The sequence below is a fragment of the Poecilia mexicana genome, unplaced genomic scaffold (genome assembly GCF_051168715.1).
Source record: "Poecilia mexicana isolate PSO_F unplaced genomic scaffold, ASM5116871v1 scaffold_13, whole genome shotgun sequence".
NCBI classification, from domain to species: Eukaryota; Metazoa; Chordata; class Actinopteri; order Cyprinodontiformes; family Poeciliidae; genus Poecilia; species Poecilia mexicana.
Window position 1 is genome coordinate 33145567 of NW_028263382.1, and position 20379 is coordinate 33165945.

Below are 20379 nucleotides of genomic sequence, written 5' to 3' on the forward strand. Positions count from 1 at the left end.
TCTGACAACGTATGCTGATCTGACAGAACACCGTGAGTTTGTGTTAAGCGTATGACGATCTGACCTGACAGAACACCCGTTCTTTGTTCTAGTAATGCTCTGTGTACACTGCATCATTATTTAATTATGTACGTTGATATTTAAATTAACAAATAACTAAAACATAAGAACGAAAGAGCACGCAGAGCATGCACATTGCTCTTTGTTTTTGTTCAAAGTGGCAACTGTAATGTCTGCCATGGTGTCAGACTACCTGGCTTCATGTACTGGGATAGAGAGTGAAAACAGTCACGATGAGCACCTTCTGTTTGGTTACTTCTTGCTTGTTGCTCCTTGGTCAGTGTTCATAGTTGAGCGTTATTTACCGTCAGGGCATTGCCTCAATTGCTATGTTTAATGGTGCAACAGTGGTGGATTCTTATATGAGCAATATGGGCAAATTCCCAGGGTGTTATGTTTTTAGGGATGGCACGAGACCATCACACATTGTAACACAGAAATGGAATATTTAATATTGGTAAAATGTATTAAGTATTTAATATCTAGGTGTTTTTATGGGAATATGGATCTTTCAGATTATTCTGAGAAGCAATTTCGATCATATTTTACATTTTATTGTGTCATGTAGCACGGCCGCTGGTCTTGGTCTTGACTCGGTCTCGACTTTCCTCGGTCTTGGTCTTGACTTGGTCTCGGACCCTAAAAGTCTTGGTCTTGTCTCGGTCTCGATACACTCTGGTCTTGGTCTTGTCTTGGTCTCGGGTTAGGTGGTCTTGAACACAACACTGCCTAAGACATTCAAATTGTTAAGGATACAGTCATTCCAATTGATTGTTGCTAAAGATGCTAGCTGTATCAAAGCATATTAAAGATTAGTTGAGGGAAAAACTTGAGGGTTGAGGGTTGTAGTCTTTCAATGTCAAATTTAAATTAGCGATTTAGCATTAGCTCCTTCCAACTATCTTAGCATAAGTTTATAGTAGATACTTAACTACTTTAATGTTAGTTGAAATAATTAGTGCTTTTGCGTTAGCAAAACTAAATGTTTAGTTCGTAGTGCTGCAGAATACCCTGATGCAGTCAGTGACTGCTCAAAACCTGTCAAGTCATCACTCTTGTCCACGACTGTTTTGTCCATATCATAACATTTCTGAGATAAAATGGATATTTTATCCGATTCCTGTCAATTCGTCTTATGTAATATTATGTAATATTCTAATTTACTCAATTGCTTCATTTTAGGGTTTTTTTTAGCTTTAAGCTGGAATATCACACTGATGAGCAAAAACTGCTTTCCACTGACTTCCTAATTCTCTGAGAAGATGCATATTGTGTAAAATGTTTGATAGAAGCTAAATAATCAGAAACAAAGATACAGAAGAAAGAGCTGGTGTTTTTATGCCTTCTGTTCAGCTAAAAAAAAATGAAAGAGATATTGTGACACCATGGAATCTATTCAGAGTGCACTTGTGGTTCACCGACTGCTCAGGATGTGCATTTCGCAACATGGGGAGTGAATTTTATCTGGCTGTCTAATCCAAGCAGATCGCTGATGCTCACGGAGGCTCAGAGAAAGTGTTGTCAGCTCTAGGCAAGTCAAACACACACAATCTATTTAGCTGGTCTTGTGTTTTTTTGTTGCCCCCCACCCTGAAATGTGTTCCCTTTGCGCACGTTTGCCCAAAAGGCAAAAACTACTGAAGCCAGATTCTTTTTTTTTTTTTTTTAAGTTTTCCTCTTCTCAGCTGGATAAATAAACTCCTCCATAATCTTCTGTTTCTGCGGGTGCTTCCTGTTCACTCGGATGAATGTCGCTACGGTGTTGGCCAAGCCTGTCTCTATTGTTAAACATTTGGGTTTTCTTTTATAGGCCCGGTTTGCTAAACATGGGCGACTCAACCACTCAGCCCTGGCTGGCCGACACGTGGCCCAACTCCTGCTCCAACCACAACGACTGCAGTATCAACTGCTGCACGGCGGGCAACGGCAACAGCGACAGCAACCTGGCCACGTACAGCCGACCAGGTAACACAGACCAAAAGTAAACAGTTGACTCTTGGAGGTGACAGCGCAGCCTCTTAACAAAATAGTTACGGTGATAAGATATGCGGGAGCCGGGGGAATCTGCAGTGTAAAAAAGAAAAAAGGAAGGGGGGAGTACAATCTGATATCTGGGTTAGCTCTCTGGAGAGTCGGTGTGTGCATCTCTGCCTTCTGCAGGTCTGCGGAAGAAGTAAAAACAGGAGACCGTGTTTTTGTGTGTTTGATTTATCTGAGGTTAGGGTAGAGCTGTTTTAGGCAGGAAATAAAAGGAGTACACTGAGCAGGGCTTATAGCTCTACTCTATTGCTAATCAAATTGCTCTGCTGATTTCCATACAGTTGTTATAGCCAGTAATGTAATTTCCTCTAAGTGCTCAGTTGTTTAAGAAATGTGCAGCAGGCGAAGGAGGTCAGGGCTGGCCTGCAGACGGCGTCCAGAAAGGGAGGATGGAGGGAGAAAGAGGAGGAGGGTCAGCAGAAAGAGGGATAGGATTAGACTGAGTCCCAATTCCTAGAGTTGTCCCTTCCCCTACTGTGAGGTACCTGGCACCTTCATTTAGGCCGTCATTTGAAATATTCCTTTGAGAAATGAGACTGTTATCAATCTTTTGTAAACCCTCTTAAGGAAAAACAAAAATGTATTCCCCAACAGACCCTGGAAATGGTTCCAGAACGTTATGTAAGGAGTACCAACTTAGAAAATACTAAGGAAAAAGAATCAACATGAATCAAAACGCACCAAACATGCAACATACACTGTGAAAACACTCAATCTTAGAAAGTGTTTTTTGGTCTACTTTTCTAGTGCAAATATCTCATCACTCTTGAAATAAGACAAAACCAAATTATAAGTAACTTTTTAACCGATATAGAAGCTTGTTTTAAGAGAGTAATTATTGAAATATTGATGTCCACTAGACATTAAAAATATCTTCACTGATGAAATATTTGCATTTGTGTATTCTTCTTGCAAGTACAACTTTCCAAATGTTCGCTCGAAAGGCTTCTCTGTTTTGGGAATCCTAAAAAGGCATGAGAATTGAAGCTAATAGCTTGTGAAAGAGGGAAGAAAACCAAAGTGGATTTCTGTTAACTGCCTTGTTGCTAAAAATGTGCTATACAAATAAATTACCTTAGAAAAAAAAAGATAAATCTGAAGGCGTAATAGCAGTTTAGGCAAATTAATTTTCTATGAAACTTTGAGATGTTAACATCTCGTTCACACAAAATCCATTTTGTGTTCTTCAGAAAACAGTTGGAGATGGTGGACCACTAACTATCCTCCTCTGTGAAACACACTCAGAACAGAAAATGTTAGAAGTGGAACAATCAATAACATTGAATTCACTTAAACAGCTATGCTTTTTTTGTTTGCTTTTTGTAATGTTTTACATTTATTTACAGTCAAACTCAAGAAATTTGAATATATGCATTAATGTGTCTCGTTAGAGTAAATATATTAAACATAGTTTAATATATTAAACTATATAATATATTTTAAATTATTATTTTAAATGTCATGTTTTCATTAGTTATTAGCATGAGAACTAAATGATTTAGACAGTTTTTGTCTAAATCTATTTAATGTGTTTCACTTGGTCATACTGGAACATTTCTATTTTCAGTTATTGAATGAGTCTACTCCATAAAAACTTCACATTTTCTCTTTTCAATCTTTTTCACTTGAGAATATATTTTGTGGGGCTCATCTCCAGCCTATATTTTTTGTGAAAGTATCCATTGACTTTCCTATAAATAACCAGTAGAAACGTGACAAAAGCTCAATGTTTTATAAAATACCTTCATAGAAAACTGTTTTGGTCCTAAGCCTATTTTCAGAGCTTGCTAAAAGTGAATGAGATCAAGCACTCGTTTTAAAACTAATTAAGGATCATTTTGTTCCGATTGCTCTACAAGGGAGCTTTACACCACTTGGAGAACAGTGACCTACAGAATTTAAGCCTGGATGACAGGGCTTAATGTTAATAGTTTTCAGCCACGACCAGCAACCCTGTCAGTGGAAACTTGGACCGCAATAAAATGTTTTATGTTCTAAATTATGCTAGATGGGGGCTCCGGCTTTAAAAGTGCCACATAATTCCTGTCCAGCTGTTCGACCCAATATACATCCAGCCGCTCAATCGTTTCTCCCGACTTCCAACCTCTCCCTGTGAGGATTAATAATTCATTCCACAGACTTCATAGTCAACTTCAGTTTTTCGTGGTGCTAATCACCCTTCCGAGGTTGAACACAGCACGCGATGTTTAACAGGGAATAACAGGCAAAAACAGGCAGCCTTCAGTCGCTCACATGATGCCCTGCTGTTAAGGAGCTTGCCAGACGCAAAGCTTTGTGTGTGTGCCAAAACTAAACTCCACACATTAACAGGATCACTGACTGGGTGACAGAGCAAAGAAATCAGAGTTAATGTCCCTTTATCTGAGCCATAGGGGCACTTTCGCACATCAGTCCTTTGAAGTGTTGATGCGCAGCTCAAATGTGCGGCATGAGCCACGTGTACTTATACGGTCATCTCTGGTTTTTTACCGCGGGGGCTGGCTCTCAGATCTGCTAGAGGATTTGAATATTTTATGAGCCGGAGAAAATTGGATCTGTCAGTGAAGCTGTGCTTTTACGGCGCGCTTCGTTCCGTGTCTTTGATACAGACATGTCTGTCTGTCCTTCTCCATGAGTGAAGACGCTGCCGCCACCATCAGATGGTGGAGAACAGAGATGACGCCCACACTGAGTCATTAGTGAGGCTAAGCAAAAAAAATAAAATAAAAAGCCGATGCCTGTATGCCTAACTACAGGTAGATATGAGTAAAAATCACAGCTTGATCCAATATTTATTCATGCTAATAAATGAATTTAAAAAGTGAAGTTTTACATTCATCATTGCACATAGAAAGATGTATTACAACTATTTAATGATTCTGACTTGCAGCCATTGAAAACAAGGAAAAATAAAAAATAATTTTTAATACATTAATTTTTAATACATTAAATACATTTCATTCTGGCAAGGGCCAGAATGAAATTATTAGGTAGTAATATCACAGTTTTGATGCATGGTTACAGCTCTAAAATTTGTTATTTTGAAATGTTAGTTATTTTGAAATATCAATACTCTCCTAGATATGCAATCATGTTAGATGTGTCGTTTGTTTGTTCTTACTCTAAGCTGTTGCCATCCGTTTTTAAAACTTTAATTCTGAGGACTTGCCTCCTTCTACAATATCACCAGGTGACTCTGAAACACTCAATGCACTGAACAGATGCTTAGGACAAATCTAAGCATCTGTTCTTAGAACAAAGGTTCTGCATAACTTCCATGCATAACTTGCAAAAAGTTATGCATAGAAGGGTGATAACTTTCTCCAGCTGAACAAAAACAAAACTGAAGCTATTCTCTTTAGATCTAAAGAGGAATGATCTAGATTTGGCATGTAGCTTCAGTTATTACAGTTAGAAACCGGAGATCAGGTCCCAAACCTTAACCCTACGTAGGTTAAGCTTCACTACGGTAGGTTATTAAGGCATAGTGAACCTTAACCTGCAGAGACACATAAAGACAGATACAAAGTCGGACTTCTATTACCTGAAGAACATTCCTAGGATTAAAAGACTAACATTCCAGCCATAGCTAGAGAAACTCATCCATGTGTTTCTCTTTAGTTCCATTGTCTTTACAGGCCTCCCTAAAATGTCAATCACACAGATGTTTTTAGTTTACTCTGAATCTCCAGAACCAGAAACAATTAATTCCTTTAAATCAAGGCTAAAAATCTTTTGTCAGTGTTCCAGTGGAATACTGACTAATATAGATTAATCAATATTATTCTAGGTGATTTTGATTATGGCATTTGACAAAATGTAATGTCTGTTGCTTGTCATAATTGGTTGCTGTATTGTTTTTATCATGTAAAGCACTTTGAACTGTCTTGTTGCTGAAATGTGCTGTACTAATGAACTGGACTTGACCTGAATACTATAAGCCTTTCAGCTTTACATTTGATCAGAAGCTGATCAGTGGTATAGCAAAGACTGACTTAATTCCCTCCTCATGTTCCCCAGCCGACTGTATCGCCAATTATAACAGCCAGATGGATAACAAGCAGACCAACCTCATGGTACCAGAATCCGGCGTCTACGGAGACGTAGACCTGTCCAACAAGATCAACGAAATGAAGACCTTCAACAGCCCGAACCTCAAAGATGGTCGCTTTGTCGGTCCTGGGGGCCAGCCGACGCCTTACGCCACCACGCAGCTCATCCAGTCCGCCATCATGGGCAACAACATGAACTCGGACAGAGGGACCGGAGGGAGCGGAGGTGGACTCGGGGGTGGAGGGGAAGTAAATGAGAAACACTGCTGGAAGCCTCCGTCCATCCAGCAGAAGCAGGAAATGGGCTCCCAGCTTCAGTACAACATCTTGGAGCAAAACAAGCTGAATAAGGGTGAGTGTGTGGCTGCAGGGGGGGCAGCCACGGCTGCAGAAGTCATCTCCGAGCCATGAACTTCCTCCACTTGACTTTCCCTACTGTTGTTTCGGCTTCTGGCTGTTTCAGCTTCGCTGTGGAAGACTTGATGCTCATCAACCCTTTGGCTTTCTCTCAGTCCTTCTCTGTGAACACAGGCATCATCACTCTTTCCGTCATACCATTCATGTGCCGCTCCATCTTCCTTTCTGCATTTCTATTCTTTTCTAAATTGGGACGTTGTCAAGCACTGTCCTGGATTTGGTATTGTGAAGAGATCTTTGACTCAAGCTATTATCAAGTTAATGTATCTCTCTGATAGAGTGATACTCGTGGTGTTTTGTTGCATGAGTTCACATTTAATAATTTGCTGCATGCCTCTTACCATGAGTAGCTGTTTGTACGATGCTTCTTCTGCACTTAAATTTTCTTTTCAAAGTAGCAAAAGAGTTCTGAACAAGCCACAAACTGCTTTCTCGCTGACAGACCGGTACAGAGGAGGCGACAGTCCAATGCCTGCCACCATCCCCTACAACCAGACCCATGACACACACACCGGAGGTTCCTACAACAGCTCGGACCGAGGCAGCAGTAGCACCTCTGGTAAGAAGCTTGGAGCTTATAATACTGTCTTCATGTTGAAAGACAGTTTTATACACTTTAACATGGGTATGTGAATGCCATATGCATAATGCCATATAGTCTATAGCGCAAGGCAGAGTCTGCACCCAAAACAAACATACAAGTCTAGCACTAGTGGGAGAAATGGCTTGTGGCCAAAGACAAAAGAAATCACTAAAATTTCACCACTCCAAATGTCTGTCCACTCTCTCCACTCCATTTTTGTTTACATTTTATGAAGAAGGAAGTTGCGTTCAGTGTCTTCTTTAATAGGTTTCCATGTTGTTTCCTTCCAGCGCCACCACAGACGAGGAGTTGAACAGGTTGCTCAAAGCTTTGATTTGAGCAACCTTTGCGGTGTGAAAGTGAACCACAGTGGCTGAAAATGTAATAAATGTTGCAACTTTGGTCCGCAGTAGAACTGAGTCTAACGGATTATCAGATATGAAAACACTCTTAGATTGTGAGGGAAATCCAGATTTATTCTATGAGCACACCCCACCAAGAGATGTACATGCACGTTTCTGATTTAAAAACATTGCTGAAGCTGACATAAAGTTACAGCACACTAATAAGTCCTGGTTTAATTGATATAATAGTCCCTGACCAGGACTATTATATCAATTATATAATTAATAGTCCTGGGCCTTGATTGAGATACCTCTATTTTTCGGAGTCAATATTTTATAGTTTATTTTTCCAGTTTCTCATAAAACATTTAACAAAGACAGCAGCTCCTTGACATGTAGGCTTTTTCCATTTTGTAAGCGCAACTGTTACCCAAGAACGTTTGAAGGAAAATATGAAGGGACATTTTAATTTTGTTTTTCTGAATCCGGTTTTGTATTCATATTTAGCATCTGCTTATTTTGTCCTAATTCTGTTAAATGGCTTTACTTTCCATTGTGGAGCAGTTTAATTGCATCAAGTTCTCAATGTCTGTCTGTGGACAAGGACAAATGACTACACAGTGCAGACGGCATGCAACACTGCCACCTTAATGCCATGTATCCATTCTGATATTACGTTTGAAGTTCAAACCATTAAGAAGAGGCCCTTACTGCTCCTTGCACATCACAGCTCATTGGTTCACCATTTTAATAGCTTGCCTTTAATTGGAGCCGTTTCTGCAGTTTTGCTCACACCTTTTCTGCAAACGCCGGCTTAAACAGCTGGTTTTTCCTCTATAGCCAGCATTTTACTCATCGTTTCTTTACGAAACCATGCAAATTAAAACAATTTCTCTCTGTCAGCCCTGTTAATTTACATTTTGAGTACTGTAAATTTATATTTTTGTTCAGAATTGATGTTTTTCTATTTCAGAGTTTTGAGTTTGTACATGGGAACTGTTTGTTGTGACTGACAGGGTGTCCTTTTCTTTCCTAAGCAGGGAGTCAGGGTCATAAGAGGGGAGTACGGACCCCCAAACTACCCAAACAAAGCACAATGAATTGGGGTGACCTTCTCCCCCCTCCCCCGGCAAACCCAGCCCCAATGTGTAACACAGAGGAGTACTCATTCTCTATGGAGGAAAGGTAAAAACACGATACACTGTTTGTTTTTTTAAAGAGAAACAGAGTTTAGAGATTCGTGGCAGGTTTGTGACATCTGTTTTAGGCTAAATTTATTATGATTTCTTATGTTTAGTAAAGTTTACAATGTCCTGATGGCTCTTGTTCAAACCCTAAAAAGTCCTTTATAAAACTGGGAACAAGTGTAAAATTAAATGGAGGAAGAGCAACATGGCTACCCTTTAAAGACTAAATCAAACAAGCCTTAAAATATCCTTAAACATAGAAGTTTCCATGGTAATCTCTTAGATTCCCTGTAAACTTGCAACAAAAATGTCTCCTGAAACCAATTTGTTGGTTGTTTACTATCAGCTCCTTCATTACATAATAATGCATTTTTTTATGTCAAATCACCATCATAAACTTCTACATTTAAAGAATAGCAATCATTGAGGTCATTAGTTTGGTGTATATTTACCTCATCTTATTAGTTAGGGGTTCACTAACATTGCCCTAATTTCCTTCATTTAGGGTGATCTGTGAATATTTACATCTTATCTACCTCAGCAAAGGTCTGAAAATTAGTTACCGTCTCTTTTTACTTTGCCAACATAGTGACTATATTTAGTGACTTTTCAGACAAAATAAAACAAAAAAGGTATTGGCCAAAAGCATAATCAGTCAAGTCAGAATACTGCAATCAGTTCATAGGATATGAACATGAGTTAGTTATTTTTAGTTTTTTAAGGTTGGTCTTAAAATGCTAAAAGTCTTTAAACATTTGACTGAAATTTGCACCATTTGTATTGCGTGATTTTCACATTTAAATATTGAAATGATATTAGGGGTTTTTTCTCATTAACTTTTGTTGTCAACACAACTTGAAAGGACTCTACTGTTATGCATTTACTAAACAGAAAAGATTAGATTTTTGAGTTTCTGAATCTAGTAACTAGATTACTATTCCTTGCTGTTCAACTCTTTGTTTAGCATGATTCTTTCATTCATCACAAATATTTGCCCCAGGAGTTTTTTTTCTTGGACTTATATCAAGATGGCATGAATATTTGGTGCTTTTGTCCAGCATGTTTCCATTGACTGATGTGCAGCTAACAAGCCTTATTTATGTCTTATTGCAGCTGTGATCCTGACATGCAGTGCCCTATGCCTCCATCTCACATGTACCTGCAGCCTGATGAGCTGGAGGAGGAGGAGATGGAGCGGGGTCCGACTCCTCCAGTACGCGGGGCAGCCTCCTCCCCTGCTGCTGTGTCCTACAGCCACCAGTCCACGGCCACGCTGACCCCCTCCCCCCAGGAGGAGATGCGGCCCATGCTCCAGGACGTGCCGGACAGCCACGAACGAAGGTATGCCCGCAACACAAGCATAAGTATTTAAAAAAAAAAAAAAAGAAAAACAGAGACTGCGTGCTGGTGTTCAGAAAATATTATTTTTAAGATCCATCCTTGTATATTTAAAATTCATAGCCGTTTGTCATGATTTACTCCATTAACTGCAGATTTTGTATATTGCATTGCAATGTCAGCCATTTTTCAAAAGCACATTTTGGCCTTTGGGATGATTTCTTACCTTCAGGGAAGTCATTTGTTTCAATTCATTTCCAAACTAGGAGGAAAAAAGTGTTGCCTTAAATAAATTCAGTTTGTTATATATTACATATAATAAACTGACATAAAGTACCCCAACTTCACTGTTGATGAGCAACAATGAAGTTGTAAGCAGCAACATTTCTATTATTGATTAGGAACATTACGAATGTAGAAACCTTTGTAAGATAATCTGTAAACAAACCATCAAGTCTCTAGTTGTGCACAGTTCAGGATCATTTTGGCAACTAAGCTTTAACTTCAGTTAAATCTATAACTATATAATCACAATTGAAAGCATTTGCTACAGATTCACATTGTGTGTGAACTGGATTTTATTACTTCAAAAAATAATTGTTATTTTAAATGGCCTCGTGATTAGCACAATTAGAATGATTAGTACCAAACTATTTTTAAGAAAGACAAGAATGAGCAACTTTGCAAATTAGTAGGCATTAAAATGAAAATATTAATTTTATAACAAACATCAACATTAGAATCACAGTTAGAGTTAGCATTGTTAACTGAATCTTAAAACAAAGATGAACAACAATTAGTTTTAGTAACTACTTGCTTACAACTGAATTAAATTTTTAAATCATCTTTTACATTTTATTTTAGCAATAACCACGGTAGCTTGAGTAAGTATTTTCAAACCAAGACAATGATAGCAGAGCTCACATTTTAAATGTTTTAGCCTTTTGATTAGCTAAACAGTGCCTGTTAGCACTGAAAGCAGTTATGTCAAGGATGCGGTCAGGGTGTCAGTGCATCCTTAAAAAGTCAGGTTTCTCAAATTAAAGCCTTAAAATGTCATTAAACAAAATTAAATTTTTCCTCAAATCACAGATGTTACATTTTGTTGCGACATATCTATTTAATCTCATACATTCTTGTGTAGCTTATGTAGTGTTTTTCTCCTCTCAGGACTTTTCTGTTGGGCAGAAGTTCCGTTTTATGCAGACATTTTCATTGTGTTCTAGGACTCGAGGCTATAACTATCTGCTAACACACCCTGCTAGCTAACTAGGTTTGTGTATGGTTAATATCATGGCAAATAGATCATTAAAATTTTAAAATTTGACTTGCTGGGTAATGTTGACTCTTAACTTATTTTCAGAAACCTCCAAAAGGCCACAAACATTCCTCATGAGTTTCTAACCAGCCTTTCAACGGTCATGACAACTAAAGCTTAAAAAAAATGCCTGTCCAGTTATTGCAACTGATGTCTGTGTACTTCTGTACTTTAGTGCAACATTATATATATATATATATATATATATATATATATATATATATATATATATATATATATATATATATATATATATATATATACATATACACACACACACACACACACACACACACACACACACACAATGTGAAGAAAATTCATGTCTAAAAAACTCAAAATGTATCTTTCCACTTACCGAAGACGCCATGGTGTGAGCCCTCCCCCGCCTCCGAGGCCCCTCTCCCCCTCACACACATATGGCTACATCAGCAGTCCCCTGGCGTTGGACACTGACGGTCTGGACGACGAGGACATACTGGAGGAAGAGGAGGAGGACGGGGATGAAACGGACGCAGAAGTGGCCAAGATGCACTACCACCACACCCACCCCCACACGCATTCTCACCACCCCCAGATGCACGCCCGGAGGTTGCTACTACGGGGCCTCGAACAAACGCCCGCGTCCAGCATGGGCGACCTGGAGAGCTCGGTGACGGGCTCCATGATCAATGGATGGGGGTCCGCCTCCGAGGAGGATAATGTCTCCTCGGGGAGGTCTAGCGCAGTCAGTTCATCAGATGGCTCCTTCTTCACAGATGCGGACTTTGCTCAGGCAGTTGCCGCCGCAGCAGAGTATTCAGGACTCAGGGTGGCAAAATACCCCAATCCCCAAGGCCAGGAAGTGGGAGGAGCTTCAGGTAAACTCAGCTACTTCTACTGGAGCTGGAGTTATCCTGAGAAACTGAACATATGCCTAAAACGCATTGGTCCGTTTTGTCTTCTCAGCACGAAAATACCAAATAAACCAGCTAGGCCACCGCCCTGGCAGCCCAGTGTCCACAGATAGTAATATGAGTATGGCAGCTATTCACAGAAGGCCTCCAAAAAAGCAAAAACAGCATCCTGCAGGACATCCAGGGAGCCAGCGGCGCGAGGCCTTTAACGAAGGTATTTGAACTTTATTTAATTATTTGATTAATCATGATCAATCGTTTCAGCCCTAATTAAAGTTCACAAATCTGACACAGTAGTCTTGCATCAGGAAGTCGGGATTTTAGTTAAAAAAGACAACTGATATAGAGCTGGACAAGAAATTAACAATATATATCACAATATCAAAAGACAATACTTCCAATAGTATTATCAACAGGTTGTTACCAGGAACAATCTGTTGGTGTAACTTGCGCAGCAGCAGATTCAGGTTTTGCCACCATGTCTCATAACTGCTTAAATGTTGCAATGGCATGTTTACATTTCATCTGGATAAAACAGGAAATGTTTCAGATATCTAAAAAAAAAAAAAACATAATCTATAATATATATGGACAAATTTGAAACACTTTTATTGCGATATCTTTTTCAGTAGCTAAGATCAGTTTGGGTCAGCGGCTTTCTTTTGATTCTCTGATGTAGATCAGAGGCGAAAAAAGCAGTTCATAGTAATGAACTGGTGTGTGTAAGTGACTGTGTGTGTGTGTGTGTGCATTTGTTTGTAATACCTTGTGGGGACGATTTTCCTGACATATACTACGTTGTGGGGACCAATTGCTCCTTGTGGGGACCAGAGCCTGGCCCCCACAAGGGGAAACCCTGTCTTTGGGTCAGGGGTCAGAGTTAGGGCTAAGGTATGAATTGAGTTTTGGTTAGGGTTAGGGTTAGGTATGTGATGGTTAGGGTTAGGAAAAGGGTAAAGGTAAGGTTTAGGCTGTAGAAATGAATGGAAGTCAATGGAAAGTCCCCACAAAGATAGCAACACAAATGTGTGTGTGTGTGTGTGTGTGTGTGTGTGTGCGTGTGCGTGTGGAGCCAGAGTGTAAATCATCTGTGTTCATGCACACGCGTCCATCCTGTCCTCTGGGAGTTGTGTCCAGTTCAGCAGCGTTAGCACTGGGATGCTCCTCTCCCCTGGCTGGCTCTTCAGCGCCACCTTTAGCTTTGAGCAGGTTAAACACCAGAACAGCCACTCACACCAATAATAACCTTGTTAGCTAAAAGAGCCACCAGCTGTTTCTGCTGTCAGTTCTAAAGGCTCGGACCTTCCCACCGAAAAAATACTTTTAGATTATTTCTTCCTGCTTTGATCTTGTGGAAAGTTTTTTTTTTTTTTTTTTTTTTTTTTTTTTTTTTTTTTTTTAAGATGCATCTGCTGTTGTTCTCACACACACACACACGCATGTTTGTTTTTCTATCTTTGTGGGGACTTTCCATTGACTTCCATTCATTTCTACTCATTTCTACAGCCTAAACCTTACCTTTACCCTTTTCCTAACCCTAACCATCACATACCTAACCCTAACCCTAACCAAAACTCAATTCATACCTTAGCCCTAACTCTGACCCCTGACCCAAAAACAGGGTTTCCCCTCGTGGGGACCAGGCTCAGGTCCCCACGAGGAGCGACTGGTCCCCACAACGTAGCATATGTCAGGAAAATCGTCCCCACAAGGTATTACAAACAAACAAACGCACACACACACAGGCACACTTCCTCTGGTGTGCAGTGTGTGCAGCCCCAGAGCTGGCTCTCCTCTTAGTGTCAGGTGTCCTTGAGTGTTGGAAGCACTTGACAGGGAGATTTAATATCCAACTCACTGGGAGCCAGACCAGCTATATCACTGCAGAATACCCCCCTCTCACCCCTCTCCACCATCATCCTTATATTCCAACACGTCCTCTGCCCCTCCCTCACGCTGATCTCTCCATCCTCTCCCCTGTCTTTGTTTGAGCAGGGGAGGGGAGCAGACTGACAGCTCTGCAGTTCTGTGTATCAGTCCTTTTGCTGATTGCATTTGATCTGAATGGATTGTTTTTCATTTGGAGGTTATTGCCATCCCTCCTCCCCCATAGGCTGGGATGCCTATGGGGGTGCTGCTGAGGTGATAGGTGAGGAAAGGTGGTTATAAGCATTTAGAGGGGAAAAAAAGAGCCATATTCTCAGATATCTGAGAATATGGCTCAGTAAATTAGAATCTCATCAAAAACTGAAACCGATAAAATACTATGTGATATTTTTCTGTGAATTTTGATAATTATTGTTTCCAAGTGTGGAAGGAAAACATGTTGCACTTGAAGGGCAACACTTAAGCCTGGTTGTCTCTATGTTGCACATAATTTGTAAGTTTTTATTAATCAATCACATTTTAATCGAAAACCATACAAATTAGGCAACATTTTCAATTCAGAAACCCTTTTTGGTGGTAAATTAATGAATAAATAGACATATGAACTCAAACAACAAAGCTTTTTATTGTTTTATGTTTATTTTAGGTTTATTGTTTTAGGTACTGAATCAGATTGTTGCAAAGTGCTGCTCTACCCATTCAGCCTTTCTTTAGAAATGTGGACTGTGGAGGCTGACATTAGCGTTGGGGCCGTCTCTGCTTCTGCTACATGAGTAGCTTAGACGTGAATAGCTTGATAGGCTAACTCCGTTTTAGCTAGCTTCCTATCAATGAAGCAATTGAAATTGAACACAATAGTCTTTTCCAGCGTTCCATCGGATCGTTTTTTTGAAGCAAAAATGAACTCCCAGTGGGCCAGGCTTTGTTGTCCATCGCTTGTACGTTAGATTTACGGGCGTACCAGCAACGTGAATACAAAGGTTCCGGCTTGGTAAAAAGAAAAAAGAAGTAATTAATTTTTAACCTGTTCTATATGATAAAACGAAAGTCACACACACTTGTAAAAATATTATATATTCTATATATATTTGGATTTTTTTAAGGAATGCCAATGAATTTGGAGAAGGAAGACAAACCTTTGCCCTTCTCTACGTCTCAGACCCGGTCACTTCCCTCATGTTTGCACAGTAGATAGAAATACCCACAAATACCCTCTTCCCTCCAAGATTCATCGTGTGTTTGACTCCAGTGCTTTTCTCTGGCCCACTCTCCTGTCTTTTCTGATCCTTCTCAGCCTCGCCTGCTTAATTAACCAGCAGTCTCTTACATTCATCCTCCATGACGAGCTCACAGAGACACTTCTTAGACCTGAGCACTGTCCTCCCCGATCATAAATCTACCAGGCAGGCGGCTCCACCCTGGTAGTGAGCTATAGCTCACGGACGGAGGCATTGATCGGACTCTGAGGCCGAACTCTGGAGGCATGGTGGATATTAAAAAAAAAAAAACTGCAGATTCCTCTCTGCTATATGATATACATTTCCTCCTCCTGCTCACCTGTTTGTATTCAGAGGCAGTATGTTGGAGCACACAATAACTGCAAAAGTCTACTGAAACTGTCAGTGTCTGCAAATGAGATAAGAGAAAAAAATCATCAACTGGCCCCTTTTTGAGAGAACAGTTAGTGGTACTACTGTATATATTTTCTATTGATGTCCCAAATAATGCACTCAAAAAAAATTAGCATGACAGTCAGTCATCAGAAAGTAGGACAAAGTACTTCACATCTCTGCCAGACATAAAGTAGCATGCTAAATTGTGTTATGGTAGTTCGACTCTTAACTCATAACAGTTTAAATAAAATTTATTTTACGACTTTACAATCCCAGAACTTTGCTTTGATGACTACTGTTTCAGCTGCCATGCACTGTAAAGACTTCCTCCTCCTGCTCACCTGATTGTACAGATAAAATCCAATAACATGACCTTTTTGGTCTTGTAGGCCAAGAAGAGACCTGCCCAACACTTGTATGTCAAAACTTTTCAGCTATGTGCTTTCTATCATGATGTGATATTATTTCCCACGTTAGACTCCCTCCCACTGCTGTTTGGGTTATGGCAGTGGTCCCCAAACTTTTTCCTGTGAGGGCCACATAACTTTTCCCTTCTCTGGTGGGGGGCCGGAAATTGTTGACGGGGGTGGGGGGGTGCGTTGCGTTTCTCGATTGATTTTTACCCAGAAAGCACATGGGAAAAAACCATGAAACGGTCACTGGGACTAACTAGTATATATTCCATTGAGGGAATGTAACTATAATATATTAATTTCTCATATGTTAACATAAAGGCTCGTTTTGAAGTATAAGCTGCTACTTACAGGCATTGCTTCGAAGAATTCAACCTGGAATGCGGCGTTCATAACAGACACACGTGTTCATCTGCTCTACCGCTAGCAAACAACCGTACTGATTAAATAACATAAAAGTCAAGCAGTTCCCTAAAAGTCCAACAGATGGCAGCAATGCGCCATGCAAAACAAAACACCCACAGTTTACAGGACACACTTCCTGCTAAAGAGCCCCCTGGTGGTTGAAGAAAAATCCACATATAAACTGGAAAATACAATAAATGAAAAAAAAATCTGAATGCTCTCTGGTATTGTTCAGGGGGCCGGACCAAATGTGGAGGCGGGCCAGATCCGGCCCGCGGGCCGTAGTTTGGGGACCCCTGGGTTAAACACTGCACAGGTGGTAGTTCTGGAAAATTAGCAGTAGTAACCTGGTTGAAGTTACAAAGAAAATAAAGCAAACATAAATCCCAGGGAATACTCAAATATGTTATTGTATGACATTGTCTTGTATGACTATCACTTTGGCAACGATGCTAATTGTTAAGAAAATGTGAGGTTTTCTACTGAAGTTACAGATCCGACACATGGGATCACATGGGATCAATTTTTTTTTTTTTCCCTTTTGGGGCATAAAGTCGTTTCCACAAACTGAGGAACCAAGAGAAATGCTTATTAACACATTATTCCTGTGTAACGGTGATGAGAAGATGAAATGCCATTGATTTAAGGCTGGTGAGGCTTTTCTCTGGCGTGTTTCTCAGATGGCCGTGTGATGTGTGAGAGGCCAGGCTCACCTGCCCAGCAGCTCTTGTATGAATAATGGCTCAAGGACAGCTAGCATTGATTCATTGACATGGGAAGTCGAGCAAGCCACTGACCATCACCCCCCCTCAAACCTCCTCTCCTGCCTCTCGCTCAAATCTCATAACTCTGCACCTTGAATGTCATCTGGTGTGTTTATCGTCCGCTCTGAAGGCTTTTCGGTCAGCATGTGTATACATGCTGCAGCTGTGTTTACCCATCACCCCGCAGGTGTGAGTGACGGGTAAATACTCAAAGAACTTTCAAGGGTGCACAGTTAGAAAAAACTAAACAAAAACTGGGTTTTTTTATTGTGCGGTTGATCACTTCCTGTGTTTATCCACCAGATCTCCCTCCTCCACCCATTCCTCCTCCAGCGGTGCTCAAGTCTCCCACACATCCCTCTAAGGCTGCTCTGGAGGGCCGGGGAGTGATTTCCCCCAAAGCGGGCGAGGGCCGGGACAAGCGGGGAGGGGGCTACCGGCCTCAGGAGGGCTCGGACCCCAGAACCAGCTCATCTGAACGGAAAGACGCTCAGGACAGACAGAAGACTGCTCACGGAGGGAAGGGGAACAAATCCGAGAGCAGCACTGCCAACAAGACACGGCAGAACACAGGTACTGACACACTTACACCGCTGTCGGTTAAATTTCTGTTCCAAATGGAAAGTCACACAACTCTGCTCTCTCTCTCTAAAGAGGATGTTCTGCCGTACAGCCGACCACAGTTCCCAACGGTCAATAGCACCAGAGACCCAAGCTCCTCCAGCTCCATGTCCTCCAGGGGTTCGGGGGGCCGGCGGAGAGGGGAAGGAGCACGCAGGAACCCTGGAGACCTGGTCGTCAACAACTCTGTAGCCTTTCACCAAGCAGAGGAGGAACTAGAGGTACAAGCTAACGACAGTCGTCAAATCTAACTGGACTGTAGTCATACTTATGTGACAAATGGTATTGCTTCAGGCTCAAAGCTGGTAAACCAGACCATAAAAATCTGTTTCAACAGCTTGACTTTAGTTTCAACTTTAGTGAACCATTACATTATACTAAACACTGCTGACTTGGCCCATTTGGTACTTATGTGTTGGAGATGTCTGCTTTCCCCTGCTTCATCACAAGACCACAAATGTGACAGTGTTGACATACAGAGCCAGGTGCTGTTTCAAATATTAGAGTAGGAGTGTTTGCCAGAAATGTCAACCCAGTAGTTTGGTAAAGGAAAAAAAAAATCCCACTTCCTCCAGGGTATGTTATTGGTTTTTCCTTGGCTACGCTCACACTGCAGGGAAAGGCAGCTCAAATCTGACTTTTTTTTTTTTTTTTATCTATATGCGATGTTTTTCATGAACCGCACAAATATTTGTGTGTTTGTAAACACACAAATATTACACAATCAGCTAGTTACGATGCTGGCACATATCTTTTCTATAGCAGCACTGGCTGCCCATGTTTACGTATTCTCTAGAAAACTGACCCGTATCATTTCTTCTCTCCCAGATGCTAGAAAGCTGAAGACGTCGAGATGAAAAAGGAGGAACTGTTCAGATTTTTCCCAGAGGAGTGGAGCACCATTTTTTTCTCTTACAATTTTAAATATCTCAGTATTTCACCATCGTGTTGGCTGCCATTATACTGTATAACATCATATGTGTTTCTTTACATCTGGAAAAACAGACCAATGCTATTTTTTTCCCCTCCAACTTATCATTTCTTTGCCCGCTTTTTTTTTAAATAGGAAAGTGTGAAGGCTGATTCATTAAAAAATACAACAAAGTAACAAAACAATGGTATATTTATGTCGAATTCCAATGCAATATGCAGTGAAATTCTGCTTCAGACTCAACCTGCCTTGACAAGAGCTTGGGAGCGCCCATCCAATGAGATGTTACTGGAAGAAAAGCGGCCGCAAACAGGAAGGGGGGGGTAAACTGTAAATATGCGTGTCTGTGTAATGTCTTGTTTTGCCCATTGTGGTACCTCGAAATAGTCTTCCTCGTTTTGTTTAGAAGATCTAATTTCATTATGTCGGTAAATAAAATTATTTTATCATTTCCATCCATGTTTGTAAATTGCTATATTGTTTACCTGCCTCTCCCGACCCCCCATAAAAAAAGTGCCACTTTGGGATTATGTTTGTTCGTCTTTTTGTAATGCACTGTTATGTTCTGTGTTCTCATCAATGTTTTTTTTTGTTTTACTTTGGTTTTAAAAGCACAATCACTAAACTTTATTTTAAACCATTCTATTAACCTTTTTCATCTTACTTGGAGGAAAAGAAGTGAGACAGAAAGAGTCTAGTTAATCATGATGATGTTGGTAAAGTTTGCTGTTTACGAAGACTGTGCTTGAAACAAGACTCCACCCCTTTCCCCATGCTACGAATGTCTCCCTCTCCAGTTCTGATGCTAGCTCAAGTGATAGACAGTTAATATGAGTCATAGCTGCAATGTAAATATTCTCTTTTCACAATGACCATAAGTTCAGCTATTGCACATGAATCAAAAAACGGTTGTGTTGCCTACAAATGCACTTAAATGAATGTCAAATACAGGAAAACATGTCACTTTGGGAACCTGGAGAGGCTTTGATTGGGCAAAAAGAGTCTTTTCTTCATACGAAGGGGCCGATTTGAACCCTGTTTCCAGAAGATGGGGTGCTGTTTATTCATACGACATCTGCAAACATTTGTTTCGTAAAGTAAAAAACAAAAACTGAATAAAAACTTCAAACTAAAATATTTGTCATTCGTTCATTTCTTTTACAGAAAAGGCTTCATTTCTAATTCATTCATTCATGCACGGTTTCTCATCTGCTTTTCCAATTTGACACCTCATCAAATGAGCCAGACCATTCAGATCACGTTTATCTGAATGGTGAACACCAACATACACAGACCAGGAGTCATTTCTAGCTAGTGCTAGGCTAGACAGACACATTTGTTACCAAAATAAATATGTTTTGGTAAAGTAGCAACAGCCGACTTCCTGCTGTTTGAAATGGGTCGCCAGTCTGCTTGGCATTCATATGCAGTTCACTTCAACCAAACCAGACCTAAGTTTTTAGGCAGACTAGAGTATGATTGCACATTCAGACCTCTTATTACAAGCCCA

General features: G+C 40.4%; 1 protein-coding gene across 1 annotated transcript in view; it reads left to right on the plus strand.

Annotated features, from left to right (window-relative positions):
• The window catches only part of robo1 (roundabout, axon guidance receptor, homolog 1 (Drosophila)), a 218371-nt gene extending 198367 nt beyond the window's left edge, over window positions 1-20004 (plus strand). The window contains exons 21-30 of the mRNA XM_088012089.1: window positions 1871-2025; window positions 6121-6504; window positions 7012-7128; window positions 8537-8681; window positions 9797-10024; window positions 11703-12199; window positions 12288-12449; window positions 17621-17890; window positions 17972-18159; window positions 18767-20004. Coding sequence (XP_087868215.1) covers window positions 1871-2025; window positions 6121-6504; window positions 7012-7128; window positions 8537-8681; window positions 9797-10024; window positions 11703-12199; window positions 12288-12449; window positions 17621-17890; window positions 17972-18159; window positions 18767-18781 — 2161 coding nt within the window. The 3' untranslated portion in view covers window positions 18782-20004. The remainder of the gene's footprint in view (window positions 1-1870; window positions 2026-6120; window positions 6505-7011; window positions 7129-8536; window positions 8682-9796; window positions 10025-11702; window positions 12200-12287; window positions 12450-17620; window positions 17891-17971; window positions 18160-18766) is intronic.
• Window positions 20005-20379: the final 375 nt, after the last annotated feature.